The sequence below is a fragment of the Pseudorca crassidens genome, chromosome 20, assembly GCF_039906515.1.
Source record: "Pseudorca crassidens isolate mPseCra1 chromosome 20, mPseCra1.hap1, whole genome shotgun sequence".
Classification (NCBI taxonomy): domain Eukaryota; kingdom Metazoa; phylum Chordata; class Mammalia; order Artiodactyla; family Delphinidae; genus Pseudorca; species Pseudorca crassidens.
In genome coordinates, this window is record NC_090315.1 from 17252313 (window position 1) to 17272394 (window position 20082).

At 56.2% G+C, this 20082-nt stretch overlaps 3 protein-coding genes and 1 long non-coding RNA gene across 6 annotated transcripts in view; 2 read left to right on the forward strand and 2 right to left on the reverse strand.

Moving 5' to 3' along the window:
- The window catches only part of ATP4A (ATPase H+/K+ transporting subunit alpha), a 35714-nt gene extending 33759 nt beyond the window's left edge, over positions 1 to 1955 (forward strand). For all 3 annotated transcript variants that reach the window (XM_067720097.1, XM_067720096.1, XM_067720095.1), the window contains 4 exons: positions 478 to 611; positions 1030 to 1131; positions 1220 to 1311; positions 1525 to 1955. In XM_067720097.1, coding sequence (XP_067576198.1) covers positions 478 to 611; positions 1030 to 1131; positions 1220 to 1311; positions 1525 to 1553 — 357 coding nt within the window. In that variant the 3' untranslated portion in view covers positions 1554 to 1955. The remainder of the gene's footprint in view (positions 1 to 477; positions 612 to 1029; positions 1132 to 1219; positions 1312 to 1524) is intronic.
- Positions 1956 to 4851: 2896 nt separating this feature from the next.
- TMEM147 (transmembrane protein 147) lies at positions 4852 to 6678 on the reverse strand. Its single transcript, XM_067720346.1, has 7 exons — positions 6493 to 6678; positions 6343 to 6412; positions 5789 to 5848; positions 5567 to 5703; positions 5345 to 5429; positions 5133 to 5254; positions 4852 to 5050 (listed from the first exon to the last, which is right to left on the reverse strand). The coding sequence occupies exons 1-7, from the start codon at positions 6567 to 6569 to the stop codon at positions 4927 to 4929; spliced, it is 675 nt and encodes a 224-aa protein (XP_067576447.1). The 5' UTR covers positions 6570 to 6678; the 3' UTR covers positions 4852 to 4926.
- Positions 6679 to 6756: 78 nt separating this feature from the next.
- On the forward strand, positions 6757 to 14566 carry LOC137215303 (uncharacterized). The gene is made up of 3 exons (XR_010939232.1): positions 6757 to 6892; positions 7211 to 10461; positions 13751 to 14566. It is a non-coding gene; the product is annotated as an uncharacterized lncRNA (long non-coding RNA).
- GAPDHS (glyceraldehyde-3-phosphate dehydrogenase, spermatogenic) lies at positions 6887 to 16875 on the reverse strand. Its single transcript, XM_067720382.1, is given in 12 exon segments — positions 6887 to 7115; positions 7208 to 7306; positions 8366 to 8527; positions 8688 to 8839; positions 9129 to 9210; positions 9611 to 9729; positions 9810 to 9880; positions 9883 to 9902; positions 12742 to 12849; positions 13027 to 13122; positions 13862 to 13979; positions 16624 to 16875. Coding segments are annotated over 12 exon segments (1167 nt in total). The 5' UTR covers positions 16691 to 16875; the 3' UTR covers positions 6887 to 7042.
- Between the last annotated feature and the right edge of the window lie 3207 nt (positions 16876 to 20082).

Sequence of the window (20082 nt, forward strand, 5' to 3'; positions counted from 1 at the left end):
AAAAATAGTTATACTGAAGAAGTGGACTGAATAGCGGCTACCCCCTTTGAAAGGGCATGTGTCGTGTTCCTCAGAGGCCCATCTGGCCCACTTTGGTCATTTTTGCCATCTGCCCGGGTCCTGGAGTCACTGGACTTTGAAAATCCTGCCTCAGGATTCGAATTCTCTTTTCCCAGGTGCCTCCTTTCGGGTGCCCGGGACATTCTACATCACTCTTTTCATTATGAAAGCAACTGGCCTAGCCTACCGCTTGCCCAGGCAGTGACGGCCAAGCTGCACTAGGCCAGGTTTCTAGGCCCCGCACTCTGGGGCCCTGAAAACGTGGCAGATCCTGCATCTCTCCTCTGCCCCCACCCCAGCCTCTGACGCAAGGAAAGGAGTATTTAGGGGTTCGTGGCCCTAGGCCCCGCAGGCCCGGCTGCCTGCAGAGGCTCTCCGCCTGGGTTCAGGCTGCTCGTGTTCTCTCCTGGCCCACAGACGTTCGGGCAGCGCCTGTACCAGCAGTACACCTGTTACACCGTGTTCTTCATCAGCATCGAGATGTGCCAGATTGCCGACGTCCTCATCCGAAAGACACGCCGCCTCTCTGCCTTCCAGCAGGGCTTCTTCAGGTGTCCCCAGCTGGCCCCAGCCCCGCCCCCACCCTGCCCTCCGAGCCCTGGTTGCAACTCCCAGCAGGTCCTGACCAGGGCTTACTGCAGCCAGCAAACCCCAGCACTGGATGTGCTGATGTGCCGGTGCAGGTGCTAACGTTCCTTATCAATAGCTGGCCAATAGCTCCCACCTCATGCCTCTCAACTGGCCCGTCTATGTTTCATCAGCTAACGGGGTGATGCTGACAGAGTTGGTGTCCACTGCTGGAGAGGCGCGGGCCATGCCAGTGTTCGATGTTTAGAACATCTCCCTGCTGCCGCTATCTGACCTCCTCTGACCCAGTACCCTGATTCCCATCCGGTCCCCAACTCCTCATGGCCTATCTTTGTCCTGTGTCTGCCAGTCTGAGCCTCTCCCATCCTGCCCCACCTGCAGGAACAGGATCCTGGTGATCGCCATCGTGTTCCAGGTCTGCATCGGCTGCTTCCTGTGCTACTGCCCCGGAATGCCCAACATCTTCAACTTCATGCCCATTCGGTGAGGGGGTTGTGAGCTGCATCGGGGTGGGCCTGCAGGACACAGACCTGGGGATAGCCTTGACCTTGCCATCTCGCCTGTGCCTCAGGTTCCAGTGGTGGCTGGTCCCCATGCCCTTTGGCCTCCTCATCTTCGTCTATGATGAGATCCGGAAACTTGGAGTTCGCTGCTGCCCAGGGAGTGAGTGTGGAGACTGGGGACCTGGGGATGGAGGGCTGAAACTTTCTCAGAGCAGCGGCCCTGACCTTTGATTTCCAGTACTTGACCTCCAAGCCCTTGACCCTCCATATCAAACCACCACTGAGCTATAACCTCTGAGCCCCTGGCTCCCCCCCACCCCAGCCCCGCCCCAAATCCCCCCAGCACTGAGTCTCCTTTCTCTCTCTCTCCCAGGCTGGTGGGACCAGGAACTCTACTATTAGAAGGACCGCTGTCTTCAAGTCATCCTCGAATCCACCACAGTAGGGGTGGGGGTGGGGGACACGTGGGACCCTCCGGACAGCCACCAAAACATCTGAGCAGTCAAGAGTCCCAGCCCCACCTGTGTCTGCTCTTGTGGCCCACAGCAACTCAACCTTGGGGAGACCCTCCCCACTCCCCTTCCCCATCCACCCTCCCGGAGGAGCAGTCCCTAGGCCCAGTCCTCTGAGCTGGCCTCAGGGAAGCCCCCTCCTGAATGGTGGGGGGACTTTGAAGGGGAGTGGGAACGAGCAGCTCCCGTGACGTGGCTCTGTCCTTAGGACTCCAGGCCAGCAAGAGGGCTGCTTGGGGGGTCTTCTTTAAAAACACACTCATGTCTGCACGATAGCAATAAACCAGCTCACGTCCACTGTGTTTTTATTCAGTGCTGGGCATCGTCTTATTAAGTGTTTTTTCATGAGCCCCTTTGATCTCCCACAGCCCTACAACTTAGGGGCTATTTGTTCCCGGCTGTATCTCCAGTTTCTAGAACACAGCCTGGCACATAGTAGGTACTCAGTAAACGCTGCTTCGGGGAGTGAATTCCCATCTCTTTGCCTAGGTTACAGCATTTCTAGGCGAGCTGGATGTGGCCACGGGCCCTCTCCAGAGAGGTGCCTTTAACCGCTCCACTAGCTGAACACCACCTCTGGGCTCTCCTTTCTCAGCACCCACTCTCCCTCTCTGGTCAGAATCCTTTCCACCTCAAGCATCCCCTCCCCCCTTCACAGGAGTTTCCTCTCTGATTCCACTTATGCCTTTGCAGCTGCAATGGGCACCCTATCACTGGTTAGTCCCAACCAACTCCTGGAGGCCACGTCACAGGTCCCCTCCTCACACCCCTCACCTGAAGTTAGCCCTCCAACTCCCCTGTTGGAGACTCCCCTGTCCACAGCACCCCCCCACCTTTGCCACTGCTTTTCCCAGTCCCCTTTCTTGCCTCTCTTCCCCTTGCTTTGATGAGTCTCTCTGGCTGGACCACAGGCTTCTCCTTCCTCATCGGCACAGTGCCCCCTTCCCCACTGGCCTCAGTTCTGTCTGCAGTGGTGCCCACATCTGTCTCCAGCTTGCCCCCAGCGTGTTCGAGGGGACCCACACTGGCCTCTGCATCATCCTCCAGACCTGATCCCACCCACTGTCCCATCATCGCAGCTCCTTCTCCCTGGGAAATGTAATGAGCCCTCGGGGAGCTTACAAACCCCAAACTTGGGTTACCCTGGGCTCCTTCACTCTTTCCTTTCTCACTGGTCATCTCCCTACTCCCCCCACCCCCACCCCACCTGGCCAAATAAGCTGGTCACCACCTGTCTACTCTGCTTCTAGCCACTCTCCTCCTACCCCTGCCGGCCCTGCCCTGGTCCAGGCCGGCCTTCTGCCTTGAGTCTCCCCATCCACCCAGCAGCCATGAGCTCTTCCTAAAGCCCAAACTGACTGTCCTTCGCCTGCCTAGAACTCTCCGTGGCTCCCCACTGCCCAGGCTCAGAGCCTTCTGTCATCTGGCCCCTGCTGACTTCTGCAGTCTCACAAGCCCCCGCCCCCCGAACTCATTCAACCAGCTCTTGCTTCACTGGAAAGGCCAGGCCCTCTCTGACTTCAAGGCCTTTACACGGGCCTTGATACCTGCTTTCTTCTCTGCTCCACTAACATCCTCTTGGTCTCAGCTCACACATCCTCTCCTCCAGGACAGACATAGCCCTCTTTTCCCATCACAGCCCTGATCACTGTAGTCTAGCGAATCAGGCCCACCAGTCCCACCAAGCTCCACCCATCACAGCCCTGATCCCTCTGGCCTGTGCTCCCTGATTGTCCCTGAGCCCCATGACAGCTGGGACTGTTTCACAGACAGGTGGCCACCAGTAAGGGGCCTGGATCAGAGTGCCTGCTCAGCAAATAGTTGTTTAACAGTCATTTCTGCAACCTTCACTGTCCCAATATGTGCAAAAGCCTACATGGGGCATAGGATGGCGGTCCGGGGAAAGCAATGCCACTGCATATACACCGACGTGGGCTGGGGGAGCGCCCCATCTACTCCCTTTTCATATCAAACTCAGGGTGACCTCTCACCTCCCCACCCAAGACCCCTGTGGACCCTGTCTTGACTAGGAGCGATGAGGAGGAGGTGGGGCTAGATGGTGGTTGCCCCACCTTAGGGTAAATGCTCCCTCTGAAAACACCAAGACTCACAGCAGAGCTGAACAGAGTTGTGCTTGGTGCCTTCCTAGGCCCAGGGTCAAATAACATTATCACAGGACCTGGACAGCCTCGTGGAGGGAGGGAGGGGGCACCTGCCCTATCCCATGCCCTGGGGGATCCCACTGGGAACACCAGGACTGGGGAGCACCTTCCCAGGTGGGCAGGACTTGCATCCAGGTGCAGCTTAAGCATGACATTCAAAGCCCTGCTTCTAAGCCATCTGCCTCAGGGATGGGGAGAGAAAGGGGCAGGAAGCTGGCCCTACTAGACCAGGGAAGGGCTGGGATGAGAAGGGTGGCATTCAGGACAACATGCAAATTGGTGGGCTCAACAGCTCTACTACTGGGCTGCAGCTGTCTCTGTACTCCACCCTAAGAAGACTCAGGCCAGGATTTAATCTGAGGATCTCAGGATCACAAAATAGGCCCTCAAGGGCAAAACCAACAGTCAAGTCACTGGACTGTTCCTGCGCAAGGAGGAGCCCCAGATGGCTGTAAGCAGGGAAGGGTGAGCTAGTAAGACTGAGGTTTCAGAGATCCCCTTGGCTGCCATATAAAAGGTGGATGGGGGGAATTTCCTGGTGGCGGTCCAGTGGTTAGGACTCCACACTCCCATTGCCGAGGGCCTGGGTTCAATCCCTGGTCAGGGAACTAAAATCCCACAAGCTGCGTGGTGTGCCCAAAAAAAAAAAAAAAAAAAAAAGTGGATGGGGTTTGGTTTGGGGGCTGGGAACCTAGGAGGTGACCAGCCGGGGAAGGGCCATGTGGGAGAGGGCCAGGTTAAGGCTGTGAGGAGAAGCCCCCAAGAACCATCTCTTGGATTCTAGCTCCCCTCTATCACCTGTTCCCTGAGGGCCCTGGTCTCTGCCACTGCTTAAAGACTGTCTGCTTCAAGCCCTCAGTCAACTTGCGGAAAACAGGAAGCAAAGGAACTGGTCCAGGAACACAGGACAGATGAGTGCTGGCTTGTCTCCCAGCTTGTCTACCTGGCTCCAAAACAAGGGCCTCTGGGACCCAGGAGAGCACACTGTTGGTAGATAGTTCCAGACAGAGAGACAGAGGCAGAAACAACTTTCCAAATACTGTTTACTTCACTGAAACCTGGAGACAGGGAAAAGGTACGTGAAAGTCTGGGCCACCAAGCCTAGGAGTGCACGTTGACAACAGCGACATACAGGGCCAGGGTGCTGAGGGCCAGCAGCCCCGTCACCACTGCTCGGGCCAGAAGTGCCGTCCAGCTGCCCAGGGAACACAGGTGGACGAAGGTCCTGTGGGGAAACATCGCAATGAAGAAGGGAGAAGAGATAATCCAACCCATTTGGGCCCATCCTCGAGCCCCACCCAGCTCACTCCATGACGAAGGCCTTGTAGACGCTAAGGAACATCAGCAGGAGGACTGCTGGCCGGAAAGTGTGGTACAGGTCGTAGCGTGTTATCATCCACACCTGGGCAGATGCGATGATGTAATGGACCTGAAGGGAAGCGGGAAGTCAGGGCCAGGCCTCAGGAGGAGCAGGGTCACCAGCAAAAAGGCGCGTGTGTGGGAAAGCAGGACTGCGTACCAGACTGATGTTGGAGTCAATGCTCATCTGGATGTACTTCCAGTCAAACTCAATGCCCCGAGCTCCAACCCAGAGAGGGATGCAGCTGAAGAAGGCAAAGGGAAGGATTCTCCAGTACCCAGACACCCTCAGCACCCAGAGTCTGAGCCCCCACCCTCCGGCACCCCCCTGGAACCCAGGTGTCCCTTCTCAGGAATCTGGGCTCCAGGCTGCTGCACACACCGGGACATAATGAGCTCGGCGGTGGCCCAGCCCAGGGCAGCAACCATGATCTTGTATTCCCCCTTGCCGGCATTCCGGGACATGACAAGGTTTAGGCCTATCAGGTCTGCCACATCCACGCTGGCCTTCATGAACTCCTGTGGGTCAGGTTGAGGCTTGAGTAAGCACAGGTGCCAGGGGGCCCCACTCCTGCAATCCCTCCCCCTCCCTTGCCCCACTCACCCCAATGAAGTCATAGATGCCGCCTTCCCAGGTGGGAAAGAAAGTGGCCAGGAACAGCATCTGAGACCAGAAAACAGAGAGGTCACCTCAAGGTGAGGGAGACCAACCACGTGGGTTTAGTGGGAAGTTAGTGTGTTATGTGGAGGGCAGTACACTGGGGTTCTGGGGGCCCATGAGGAGAGGGACCACCAGATGGAGGCAAGAAGGCAGGAGCAGGGGAGGTTGAGGGCAGGGGCTTGGAAGTCTGGGTTCTGTGGTGATCACAAGGGATCAGGGTCAGGTCTGAAGGTGCTGGGGCTGGTTACCCACCAGGGCAGTGGTAGCAGTGCCGGTGGGACCTTGGGGGTTAGTTAGAGGCTCTTAGCAGTATCCAAACCCTTCTTAGTCATACAATTGAATGTTCTCAATGTTACTAAAAGTGCTATACAAAAGTTGCTTGCGGACCTCTCCTCGGGCTCCAGCCCATCCAAGCCCGGCTCCTCCCCGGGAGGTCTGGGCGGGGTGGGCGGGGTGGAGGGGGCGAAGCCCTCGCGCGGCACAGCCGGCGCCCTTACCTTGCACAGCTGCACGAAGAGGTAGGTGACCCCGGCCTGGACGCACTTCCAGAAGGCGTTGTACTCGGACCTGCGGGAGCGGGCGGTGAGGGGTCGGCCCGGCCTGCGCCCCCCTGCCCCGCGGCCGCCCCGCAGCTGCCCCGCACTCACAGGCCGCTGCACTTGTAGGTGATGAAGTAGGGGAAGTAGGCCAGGGCGAAGCAGTTCCCGAAGTGGAACAGCGTCATGGCGCCTGCCGCCCGGCTCGCCGGAGCGCACCTCTCTGCCTCGGCTGCCTGGCGCCCGAGCCCGGGCCTGGCGCCCACCGGCCTCTGCCGCGGCGCGCGCGGCCTTCTGGGAGCCGGAGTTCGCGGCGCGGTGCGCTAACGTCACCAGGCTCCGCCGCGGTGCCCGGGCGACACGCGGGAGGCCGAGCCGGTGCCTGCGCGATCCCGACCCCGCGGGAGCCGCTCTCGGGGTCAGGGCGCGGGGCCTACCGAGCGCGTGCGGGGTGGGCCTGGATCCCGGACCCGACCCCGCTGTGACCGGCGCAGAGACACGGGGCGCAGCTGTGAGCCCTCAGGGTTTTTATTTCACCGTTGGCGCAGCGGCGCGGGCCCCTCGCGCGGGACGCCCTCTTTCTCCCGGGGGGTCGAGGGCGGGGACGGGAGAGACGGGTACCGGCCGGGAGCACTGGGAAACTGAGGCGGGCCAGCCTGCTTCACTTGTCTCGGCTGAACATGTAGCGGAGGAGGTCCACCACTCGGTGACTGTAGCCATATTCGTTGTCGTACCTGGGGAGGGAGGGATGGAGGGGATTCAAGGGATCCCTCCCGACCACCCCCAGCCTCCCTTCACGTTCTCTGACCCCTTTCTTCCCCCTTACCAGGAAATGAGCTTCACGAAGTTGTCGTTGAGCGTGATGCCACCCTTAGCATCAAAGATAGACAAATGAGTATCGCCAACAAAGTCCGTGGACACGACCCGGCCATCAGTATTTCAAAGATAAGCGTGGGTCGTAGAGCAGGGACCTCCAGGAGCTCAGGCTCGTGGGCACACTGTCATCCATTCATCTACAGTATCTGATGGAGCCGCCCTCTGTCCAGCTGCTGGGGACAGGGTATGAGGAAGACAAATGGGGGCTATTCAGGTAGGGGACTGGCCAAAGGATACAGACTGCAAACAGCCTCTGAGGCTGCACCAACAGACATCTCTTCCGGGGAAAAATGCACGTGGAATGTGGCAGCGAGAGGCCCTCCCTGCGGGGAGGCAGTGAGTCTGGCTCTGGACGATTAGGAGGATCTGGTCAACTACAGCCCTCAGCAGGGTCTCAGGTGGAAAGAACTGCAGCACAAAGGCCCTGGGGGTTTGGCCCTAGCATGGTGGAAGGCCACAGGAAGGTTTTCAGCTCTGGGGGTGATGTGATCTGATTTCTTTAAGAGATCCTGGCAGCTGTGTGAGGGTGGACCTTCAGGAGCTAAAGCAGGGAGACAGCACCAAGGTGGACGGACAGAACTGGCAGTACTGGGAGCAAAGAGATGTGATACCCATTCCTCACAGGGAAGGCATCTGGCTGTGGCCGGCCCCGAGCAAGTGTTGAGAAATGGGAGCCCTTGTCTTGTTCGCTAAGCATATATCGAGCACCTGCTATGTGCCAGGCCCTGGGAAGATGGCTGGAGCTATGGAAGTGAAAAACGAGGCCCAAAGTCTCTGCTGTCTTGGAGTGTACATGCTAGCAAGGCCCACAGTGACTGTGAAATGACACTTCAGGTAAGGAAAAGGGCCACAAAAAGAACATCTCTCTGAGATGAGAGGTTGAAGTAGCGACTTGGAGAAGGTGAGGACAGACTATGCGGCCACCTGAGGGAAAAGCTTTCCAGACCAAAGGGGCAGCAAGTGCAAAGACTCTGAGGTAGGGGAGAGCTGACCTTCCCAGCCCTGCAGTTCCTATCTTGATACGCTGCAAAAAGCTCCTTGGCAAGTGGAAAATCACGTTCCCTTCCCAGAGGCCTCTTCCCAGGGTCCCTTCTGCTCAGCCCCTACCTCATCCTCAGTGTAGGCAAGGATGCCGGCCATGGGCCCCTTGGCTTCTGCTTTTATGGCCTCCTCGATGCCTGAGGACGGGGTAGGCTGGGCCAGGCGGCAGGTCAGGTCCACAGCAGACACGACTGGGGTTGGCACTCGGAACGCCATTCCAGTCAGCTTCCTGGAGAATCCCACATCGGGGGCGGGAGTCAGAACCCAGGGACTTCATCATTTCCCCCTTGTCTCTGCTTTCCGCTCAGGAGACACCTCAAGGATTGGGGGCTAGTCCAGTCCTCCTGGGTTGCACCCCCCACCCTTGTTGCAGCTTCATGCCCTCATACCCTTGGAGGTCTTGGATGACTTTGCCCACAGCCTTGGCAGCCCCTGTGGGGGCCGGGATGATGTTCTGGTGGGCACCCCGTCCGTCTCGCCAGGCCTTCTCCGATGGCCCGTCCACTGTCTTCTGGGTGGCAGTGTAGGAATGGACTGTGGTCTTGGGGAAGAAGAGGGCTGAGGTGAGGCCTTTTTGCCCCCAAGCTCCCACACCACTTTTTCCCAGGCCCAGGGTGATGACCCAGGGGTGGAGGCTGGCAGGGCCTCCACCACCGTCACAGGAGGGGCACATGCAGGCAGGGTCCAGAGTTTAAAAGGCTTCACCACTGGTGGGCTTCTCGTCCCCAAGCCAGTCTCTCCCTGTTAACCCCACACGCTAAGCAAGTATGGGAGGAAGAGGTACAGTTTCCCAGCCGTGCCTCCTGCCCCAGCCCCTCTCCGCACCTCACCATCAGCCCTGCCACAATCCCAAATCACTCATGGATGACCTTGGCGAGGGGGGCCAGGCAGTTGGTGGTGCAGGATGCATTGCTGAAATGGCCGGGGTGTGCAAGGCACTGTGAGGTGAGTCGCAGAGCCACCCTTCCACCCTTACCTCCTTTCAGGGTTTGCACCCAGGCTTGGTTTTGTGAAAAGTCAGGCTGGGGATGAGGGAGCATTGGGGATGCCGTCAGACCGAACGAGGCACCAGAGGTGCAGCTGGGGGAAGCTCCCCAAGCATGTTCTCCAGAAGTCGTGCAGTTCTAACAGATGGTTTTAGGGTAACATTAACAAGATGGCTGTTAAGACTTTGAGGAGGAGAAGTGCATTGATGTGAAAAGAGCACCAGGGGCCGAGTGGGAGTGGGAGTGGGGAGGGTGAGTCGGATTCCTCCCCACCGCAGGCTGGCTTGTCCTCCAGGCACACACTTAAGAATGTTGCTGCCCATTGCCTGACAATTTTCACGGAGCCGGGGTTATAGTCCTTTTCGTTCACCCCCGTGACAAACATGGGTGCCTCTGGAGAGGGCGCGCAGATGACCGCACGCAGGGCACCTGCCTCAATGTGGGCCTAGGGAAGGCTCACAGGTGTCATGAGGTGCTTCAAGTGCCACACCCCCTGGGCGGCCCTGGGCACCTGTCCCGACTTACTGTAGTTTCCTCTAAGGACAGGTGCACGCCTGTGGCCTCCACCACCACAAAGGGGCTCCCGACAGACTTCCGGGGATTTCTTTGGGCTGCTTGCTGTGGAGAGGCGGTAGCACCGTGAGTCAGTCTCTCGCCTTCATAGTCCGTGGCCTTCACCATTTGAAAGGCTGACCAGACACCTTCCTGCCTGGCCGTCTGTTCCCCTCACCCCACACACCCCTAGCTGCCCCAGATGGGTCCGACCCTGCTGGCCTTTCCTCTCATCGCTAACCCCCCGAGTGGGCCACTTTTCTTGACTGTACCTGCTATGCCTGGGTACAAGCCGCCACCTCCCCAACTCAGGCCGCAAGCCCGCCTGGGGGACCATCTAGACTACTCCCAGCCAGGTCAGGCCCTTACTACATATGCTGCCCAGGATGTAGACCCCAGGAGGGTGAGGCCTGCCCTACTGCTTCTGGCTTCAGTCCTGGCAGCTTCATCACAGCCCTCCTAGCCCTTCTTCTCTTGACTCCTCAGCTCCTGCAACAGGGATCCTGCTGCCAGAGGCCAGGCAAGTCCCTGAAAACACACAGCACATCCAGAGAGCAGCTCCCAGGGGTCTGAAGCCTTGAGGCGGCCCTGGGGCTAGCAGCGGCTAGTGGTTTATATTGGAAAGGTAAAGGAGATTTTCTGTTTCTTGTTTTATCAACATACATTTTCCACTCGATATCAAACATTCGTGTGTGAAATATATTAAACATCTACTATTGCTGTTTTCTACTTGGCTTTAGCAAGCAAACAATACGTGGGTAAACTCTATACGAATCTTTTCCCTCAGCTTTTATCACAACTGCAGTATTTGCTTTTGTGATTGTTAGTGTCTGTCTCATCTTCTAGAGCACTCCATGGCAGCAAGGCTGGGTCTGCTCCCTCCAGAGGGGTTCAGTCAATGTTTGTGTGTGGTTTCTTTTTATTAGCCATTCTACACATGTTTACTGAACACCTGCCATGTGCCTATGTGCTGAGTGCTTTACCTGTATTGAACTCCTTTAACCCTGATGACCTGAGGTAAGTACTGTTATTACTGGCATTTTTCAGAAGAGCCAGGACAGAACTGAAAAGAGTAGGGGCAGAGCTGCCTGGGAGCACAGGCAGGCTGGCCCTAGGGATGAATGAATGAGCAGCTTCCTCTCTTCTCCCTGGGCCACCACACATGGTTCTTCATGCTCCCTGGTCAAATGTCAGGTCACACTGCATCATCTGACCCAAGTAGCTCTTCTCTGATGCCCCCCTCATTTCCTGCCTTCCAAGCTGGGGGAAGGGCACTTCAACAAATTCCTTTGTAGCAGTTGTTGAGCGGGCATGGGGCAGAGACTCGGTGCCCCTGGAGACCCCAGCCCCTTCCCCTAGGCTGTCATGGGCCCTGCCCTCCTGCCCAGGGGCTTCTTTTGAGGATTCTGTTCATTCTTCAAGGAAGTACTGAGTCTGCCCCGGGCCAGGGCCTGCGCCTGCGGGTGCCAGAGCAGCAGGGGTGCCACAGGCTGACAGGGCCCTCCTTGCCAGGAGGCTGCGTGAGCCCTTCCTGGTGCTCCTCACACGCCTCTGGCCGTGCTCCCTGCTGTGGCTGTGGTGGGTATGCTGAGGAAACAGGCTTGGGGAAGTTCATTGCCTTGCCCAGGGTCACCCAAGTGGAAAGGGTGGAGCGGGGCAAAGTACACACACAAGCAACGCAGCTCGTGCTGACGGCCTGGAGGATATCCGAGGATATCCGCAGTGGCGCAATGGAGAGCAGTGGGGAAGGGGGAAGACGCGCTGCAGTCGCCAGGGAAGGTGGCACCTGAGCGGGGCACACAGTGAGGGGGCGGCTGTGTGGGGACGGGGCAGCGCTGGGAAAATACCCCAGGTGGCAGCAACGATGGCGCCCAGGCTGAGGAAGGAAAGGACCCAGTGTGTCTGAGTAATGACTGCTCTGCTGGAATTTGGAATTGTTTTTGCTGTCATGATTTCAAATTTGGGTCAAGCAGCTTCTCCCATTCTCACTGACTCTCCAGTCCCCACCTCCACCCACCCCTGACCACCTGACCACAAATAAACAGTGGGGCTGAGAGTGGACCTGCTGGGAGGAGTGCTGGGAAGGCTGCAGATCTTGCCTGGGGCTGGAGAGAGCTCACGAGTGTGCGTGTGCAAGCGTGTGTAAAATTGGAAATTGGAGGCAGCCACAGGGCCGGCAGTGGCTGATAATTTACATTAGAAAGATAAAGTAGGTTTACTGTTTCCCATTTTTATTTTTTTTGGTATTTTGAAAATGTATTTGAAGCTTATTAAACATCCAGTGTTATTGCTTTTGACTTACAGATTCTAAACATATCTTTCAGTGAAGGAGTATTTGTATCAGTGAGAGCTATGTGAAGTGGGTTTTAAGAAGAGCTGCTGGTGCAGGGTCCCGGGAGGTTGGTGGCCAGTGTCGCTGAGGTGACAAGGGAAGGCTGGGGAGCAGGGCATATAGTTGGTGGGAGGCCCCATCAGCAGCTGGGATTTTATTTGTGGGGTGATGGGAAGCCACTGGAGGGTTTAAGTGGGGGCGTAATCAGGTCCAGTTGATGTTTTGAAAAGGTCTCTGTGGCTCCTATGTAGGAACTGAGTGGGAGCAGTTGGCTAGATGGTGATGCCATTTCCTGGGAAGGGAGATGAATAGATTTGAGGGTTGAAGGATAATCAAGAGTTGAGTTTTAGACAGGTTGAGCGGATATGCCTGAGAGAAAACACGCACATGTGCGTTAAATAAAAAAGTATTTTGAGTACAGTGGGCCCCCTCTCCAAATCAGTACCCAGAGGCGTGTGCACACACAATTTGGGGGGTTATGAACCCCATGTGAGAGTCTGGAATCCCCTTCTAGTCACCTCTACATCCCCTGCATTAGTATATTGCAGGCTTGCATAAGACAGCCGCCCTTACCGCTGGAAGACGCTGATCTCATTGTTACCGACGGCCAGCCGTCCATTCCTGTATTCCACGCTCCCCTTGTATTGGCCGTGGGTGGAGTCATACTTAAACATGTACACCTGCAGGAGACAGAATGGCTCCTAGTCTTGGGCTGGACGGGGAGCGAGCATTGCCAGGGAGTCCTCACTTCAGTGACGGTTCCACATGGCAGCTGAGCGCCTTCCACAGAGCTCCCCTGAACCCCTTCCCCACCCTGGTCCCACTCTCCCCGGTCCTGCCCTTTGTCTGCTGCTCATCATGTATTCTGGGTCGATGAACGGATCGTTCACTGCTACCGCCTTAACACCCTTCTCCATGCAGGCACGCCGCACGAGGCGACCAGTGCGTCCAAATCTGTCCAGGAACGAAAGCTGAGGGGGTTGCCTCAGAATCCTCAACCAGCACGCAGAGGAGGGGATGAGGGGGAAGGGGGTGACAGAGGAGAGTCCCACTCAAGGGGACTGGGTGGGGAAGAAGGCAGCCGTCCCTGTGTGGGCCAGTGTCTTGCCCAGATGACCTCACCAGCCTGTTCACTGCTTTCTGTGCTTCCTCTGACCATCTGTCCTCTACCCCTATTCCCAACCTTGTAGCTGGGTGGATCTTGTAGAACTTCGGGTCAGATTATATCTCTTGACCTGAAAACCTCCACCACTCTCTAACAGTAAAGCCAGGTCCAGACTCCTTACCACGGTCCGCCAGCCCCCTGCCAGCTTTCCGCTGCCCTCCCTCTTCTCCCTTGCTTGTGCCACACCAGCCATGCTGAAATCCTGCCCGTCCTTATTACACTGAGCTGCCACCTACGCCCCACAGCCATTGCTTGCTGCACAGTTGTCACTCAGGCCTTACTCCAGTGTCACCTCCCAGAGGCCTTCCCTGAGTTCCCCGGCCTAACACTGCCCTCTTCAGTCTTACTGTACTTCCCACCGGAATGTGAGCTCTCTGAAGGTGGAGCCCTGTTTACCTTATCCCTGTGTTTTTCCAGGATGGGCAGAATGAAAGCATTGCTGAGACATGAAGAAATGCTCCAGTTAGTAACTGAGGAGAGGCCGGGCCCTAAAGCTTCAGGAACGGCTCAAGGGCCGGGGCGACTCACCCATTGACGCCAACAGTCAGCTCCCGAACCACAGAAACCTTCTTAGGTGCAGGAGGTGGAGGTGGTGGGACTTGCTCTTTGATTGGCTGGGGCTCCGGAGGGGGTGGTGCTCTGGTCACTGTTGGGAGTGGGGGAGGGGCAGTGAGCCGCACCATCACTGCGACAGAATGAGCCATCTTTGCCACCCAGAACCTGCTGCTGGCTCCTGGCCCTGAGTGGCCAACCATATAGCCCAGTGTTTCCTAAACCGACCTGATCAACAGAATGAGCAGGGGGTGGGCTTGTTTTAAAATATCCATGCCAGGGCCTCTTCCCTGGAGATTCTAACTCAGTGGATATATATTTTTAACAATTGCTTGGGGGTGATAGTCTCTGTGCCTCAGTTTCCTCCTCTGTAAAATGGAGATGATAATAGTACTTCTCTCAGAGGGTCACTGTGAGGATTAAATGAGTGATACATGTAGTGCTTATGATAGAGTCTAGGAAACATTCCATGTACATTAATATTTCAAAGATCATTTCCCAAACTTGCCTGATAATTGATCTAGTCCAGTGGTCCCCAAACTGTTCTGGTAAGAATCACCGGGAGGCTGATTCCTAGGGAAATCTGACTCTAGGTTTGCACTGAGGCCTAGGGATCCTGTTTCCAACAAGGTGATGCTTACCCTCAGAGAAGTTTAGGAAACTTCTCTTGTAACATATGAAACAAATGGAAACCCATTTGTCTCTTGTAACATATGGAAACCCATATGTCTCTTGTAACATATGAAACAAATGGAAACCCATGTCAGCTTCTGCCTCTCCGGACACACAGATCTATACCCATGCTGCACTGGGAGCACCTGTGCTTGAAGCTATGCCACCTGAGCTACAGGTGAGGGCTTCAGGTAGGGAGGAGAAGCGTGGAGACAGCAGTCAGGGGCCTAGCTGGTAGAGGGTTTCAAGCCGGGGGTCAGGCCTTGATGTCAGCTCTGGCTCAGCCACCTGCCAGCTGAGTTGTTTTGAGCAAGTTAATGAAACTCTGGCCTGTTTCTTGATGTCACATCTGACCCTCCACCTGGGGGCTACTGTAAGGACTCAGTGAGATCTCAAGGCCCAGGAGGTGCTGATTTTAATAGAGGGGAGAAAGTCTGACATGAAGTGTATTCGTGAGGAAAGGGAGAGGGAAGGGATTGGAGAGAGCCTGGAGGATGAAGGTAGGAGTTGCGCTTGGCACCAGAATCAAAGGCACCTTGGAGGGGGTGGGGTTAGGAGCTGGGGGTCAGCCGACCTGTCTCTCTCCCTGGTCTCTCCAGGCTGCCACAGGCCTTGTGGCGTGGGGCTGGGCTGTGCGTGTTTCCAGTAGCACTACAAGTTCATAAAGGTATTAGTCAGTGTTTACTGGTGGTTATTGGTGACCTTAAGAATGTTTGTATCCCTGGGGGTTCTGTTTCTGCTCTCATGAAAAGGGGAGATTTGTCCATATGGGTGAAGAGTGGGGATCTGAGCCCACTCAGTGACCTTTGAAAGCCCAGGTGGTCCTTCTCTCACAACTTCCCCCAGCCTTCCCTTCTCCCTTTGCTCCAGGGTGGGGTACATGGGCTGGAGGAGAGCTGCTGCGCTGGGAAGGAAGAGCCCGGAGGAGCTTCAGTGATGAAGCATCAGCCGGTAGGTGAAACACTGGATCGGGTGTGCTCTCTACCAATTACAACGTCGCTCCCATTTCCCGGGTGCCGCCAAGGGCTAGGTGCGGTGCTGAGCTCTCCACATGCATCAGTTCACTGAGTCCTGTGAGGTATGTGCTATATACCCACTTTACAGTGGGGAAACCGAGGCCCGAGATCACTGAGCGAGTGATAAGCAGGGAGAGTTTTCAAGGCCCACAGCTGTTAACCTGCCTGCTGCTGCGTCTAGCAGGGTCTCCAGGACCCTGGAGCCCCGCCCAAACCCCGCCCCGCGTCGGCCGCGCCCACCCCTGCGTTGCTGAGGCCGCCGACTGCCTCGCCCGAGGCCAGGCAGGAGGCCGGGAGCGAATGGGGTGGCCCTCCGGAAGGCCTGGATTCGTCTGGCTGGAGCGTGGAGCGTGTGCGCGCACCTCTGGCCGGGGGAGGTAGGGCGAGCAGGGACTCCGAGTCCCAACTCCACTATTCCCGTGCTGAGACCCAGAAACGTGCTTTGTGTCCTCTTACATCTGGTGGCCGCTCTGTAAAATGGGGACACTAAACACTGAACTCAAAGGTGGTTGTGAGGCTTCACAGAGCGCACACCTGTAAAGTGCTCGGCACCTGGCGGGCTCAAGTGTCCTCGCTTTGTGCGATCCAGGGAGGACAAAGTCCACCGATCCCCAAGCGGCTCTTTCGCAGCAGCGTCAATTTTATGTGAAACCTCGCTCGCCCAGGTACTTCAACAACCAGCGGCTGTCCTAGAGGTGTCCCCTCGTAAACCCGGCTCCGGCCTCCCTCCTGGCCCCTGTTTCTACCCTTCCACCGCGCTATTGGTGCAAAACCCAACCTGGGGGCGGGAGTCTTCGTCCCCTCCACCATCGCCGTAGAAACCACTTTGCCGGCAAACCCGGTGGTGAGGAGGGTGGGGCTGGAGGGAGCAGGGGCAGCGGCTCCGGATGGAAGAGCCCCGGCAGGCAAGGCCACCCCCCGCATCTCCTGCCCGGCTCCCGGTGGACACTATTGGTGCGCCGCTCGCCGTCAGGTACTCAGACCCGGCTACAGGAGCTCCCCGACCGCCCTTTCCTCCCCTCCCCGGGGTCACTCCGCCGCCTCCCTCACCTGGGCAAGGCTGTCGCGGGAGCTGGACAACGGTGACATTGGTGAGGGTGACGTCGCGTTTCGACATGGCCTCCTAAGGTTTCATGGCCCAGCCAGCTGCCTCGGCACCCGCCGCGATGTTACTGCGAGACGGGAGCTCGGGGGCTGGAGGAGCTGGAGCGTCTTTCCGTGACGTCACAGTCCAGTGACGTCACAAGAGGAGGCGGCGCGAAGGCCCCCTCCCAGTTGAGACCTGTGGCCGTGTACCACCGTTCCAAGCCCACCCCTGGCGTCTAGAATGGAATCCAACATTTTACACTGGTCTTCAAAGCCCTTGCTCTGCTGTCTTCTTTCTTCTTTCTTCTCCTTGGGCACACCGGCTCCATGCCGGTCTGGACCCTCTTCTGGAATTACCCTAGCTATTTCTTTGTGCCTGGAAGTCCTACCCAGGTCTTCCCTTGGCTGCCTCTTGGTTTCCCTCAGGTGCCGCCCTTTGAGAGGCCCTCCTAACTCCACATCTAAAGTTCTCTCCTTTCTCAGTCGCTATCTGCCATCAACCCCACTCCCTCCGTCTGCCCGTCGTCCGGGAAGCCTTGTCTGACTTCCCATCCTGGGTTAAATATTGCAATGTGCATAACTGCTCTAGGGTTACACTCTTTACTTTCCACGCAGCATATGTCTCTCTAAAAATCATCCAGTTTATTCGTTAGCTTGCCAATTGTATTTGCCCACTAGAGAGTGCTTGTCTGCCTCCCTCACTATTTTTTTTTAGAAAATCAGTTTTTGTTTTTTAATTAATTATTTTAATTTATTCATTTTAATTTATTTTTGGCTGCATTGGGTCTTCGTTGCTGCGCATGGGCTTTCTCTAGTTGCACCGAGCAGGGGCTACTCATTCTGGTGGCTTGTTGCAGAGCACAGGCTCTAAGCACGTGGGCTTCAGTAGTTGTGGTGCACGGGCTCAGTTGCTCCGTGGCACGTGGGATCTTCCTGGACCAGGGCTCAAACCCATGTACCCTGCATTGGCAGGCAGATTCTTAACCACTGCACCACCAGGGAAGCCCATGCCTTCCTCACTTTTATACCTGTTGACTAGAAGAATGTTTGGCACTTGAAAGGTACTCCCTCAATAACTAGTACCAGAATGAATGAATAAATGTCACCTCCTGAGGTTTCTTCTTCTTCTTTTTTTTTTCGGTACGCGGGCCTCTCACTGTTGTGGCCTCTCCCGTTGCGGAGCACAGGCTCCGGACGCGCAGGCTCAGCGGCCATGGCTTACGGGCCCAGCCGCTCTGCGGCATGTGGGATCTTCCCGGACCGGGGCACAAACCCGTGTGCCCTGCATCGGCAGGCGGACTCTCAACCACTGCGCCACCAGGGAAGCCCCTGAGGTTTCTTCTGGTCTCCAATCTTAGAGCAACCCCCGAGTCCTATCCTCTCACAGCACTCTGTTCTTTTCCTTATGGTTTTTCATGTAGTTTTCCATGATCAAGTTACTGACTTACTTGTTCATTGTCTCCCTGTTGGGCCCACTCTTTTCTGTTTTGTTCACCACTGGTCCTCCAGCTCCTAGAACTGTGCCTGACACAAAGCAGGCTTTCAGTAAACATTAGCGGAAGAACAAATAGACAGACGGCTCCCATCCCCCAAGGCATAGGAGGTGGGGGCTTGCTTGCGTATCTGTGACACACAGGCAGGCACCTTCCCCTGCAGGGCCAGTTGGCACACAGCTGTGACCAAGATTTAGGGGCTGTGGGATTTAGGCCAGGAAGGAGTCATCATTCCAGAGAGAGGTGTGGAAGCAAGAAGGGACAGAATGACATAACCTCTTCTTTCGCCAGACCTCCATGAGAACTGAGTTTGCTAAGCACCTGCCATGGCACAGAGTAAGGGTGAAGCGCTCCTGCTTGGATGGCCCGGGAAGGGTGGAACTGAAAGTGAATTGAATGTACAGCGGGGGAGATTTCAATGAACCAAGACCGAAAAAAACAGAACAAAGGGGGACAAATTTAACATGTATAATCAAGATGGGGGAAAAGCGTACACAAATAAAACCCGGACTGAAAAGGGACCAATTTGGTGCGGCTTTACAAGAATAGATGTGAAAAGCTAGATGCAATTAAAATTGTCTTAGAAAATATGAGAGATCAAAACTGGTACAAAAAGAAACGGCAAATCTGAGTAGGCCAATAACAAGAGTTAAGATGTATCTTCCCAAAGGCTGATTCAGATCCCGATGATTTTATGGGCAAGATTTGCTGAAGCACGGGGAAGAAATATTTGCCGTTCTGCAGGACCTGCTGCAGAGCCGAAGCAGAGCTGGGAAGCCAAGTAGCAGCTCCTGTGCTGAGAGGCTGTGGGTAGGGCACGCGCTCTGAGGCCCTGTGGAGCGGCAAGCACACCGTGTATGAGCACATCGCATATTGCGTGCTTTGTGGGCGCTGCGGTAGCTCAGCTACTGAAACCTCCTCTATTCGCTCTAGGAAACAGCACAGCCACGTTACTAAAACCAGCAGAGAAAGGACAACTCCGGGCTAATCTCATGTACGGAGATAGATGCCAAGGTCCTGAATCAAATAGTGGCAAATGGGAATGAGGCACTGAGGAGAGGGACGGAGGCTGACAGAAGATGGTAGGGTGGGGCGGAGAGAGAGGTGGAAAAGAGACATGGAGTACGTTTCGAAGGAAAAATCCCACCTCTCAATCTCGGGGCGGATTAGAATTCTGAAGCTCACCCTTCCCTACCCAGCAATCTCCTGGCATGGGAAACTCCCTCATTCAGGTGCTGGACAAGGGCAGGAAAGTCACACCTAAGGTTGCCCAGAGATTTGACTTTGTCCCTGGACCGTGAAACTGGGAACAGATTTGGCGAGCTCAAGCTTGGAGAGGTGGCACAGTTAGTCACCCTCTGTAGACAGAACCTAGAGATGGCAGAAGCTTCTGGGTCTCTGGGTCTGGGAGGTGGTTCTGGGTGGAGCCAAGTGTCCAGGATCTAGGATGGAACCTTGGGTCCTCCAAGGGGAGTGGGCCTTGTCACCCTTGTTTGAGCAAAGTCTGAAAGCATGTGCAGCTTCTCGTCACACCTGGGCACCCACACATATAACTCTGCTGACCCCACTTGCTCACACCCTACACATTCCTTTGTGCCTGGCCTTTCCACCAGCGATCCCACCACCACCCCCTCTCCCAGGCTCTCCTCTTGGCACCCAAACCAAATATCTTTTACCCCTGCACCCAACTGTACCCACCCACTGGCCCCTATCCTTCTGGTCTCAGGCTCCCTCTGAACTAGCTCGACAGACCTACCAACAACAGACCTACCAACCACCCCCTGCCCTTCCCTCTGATGTCCCTCTCCACACCTAGGCCACACTCTCAGCTGTTTCCCTCTCCAACCCTTGCCAATATGTCAACACTTGAGGCCTCAGCTGGGACTTAGGAGGCCTCAGGGGGAGGAGGGCAGGAGGGATGAGCTCCTGG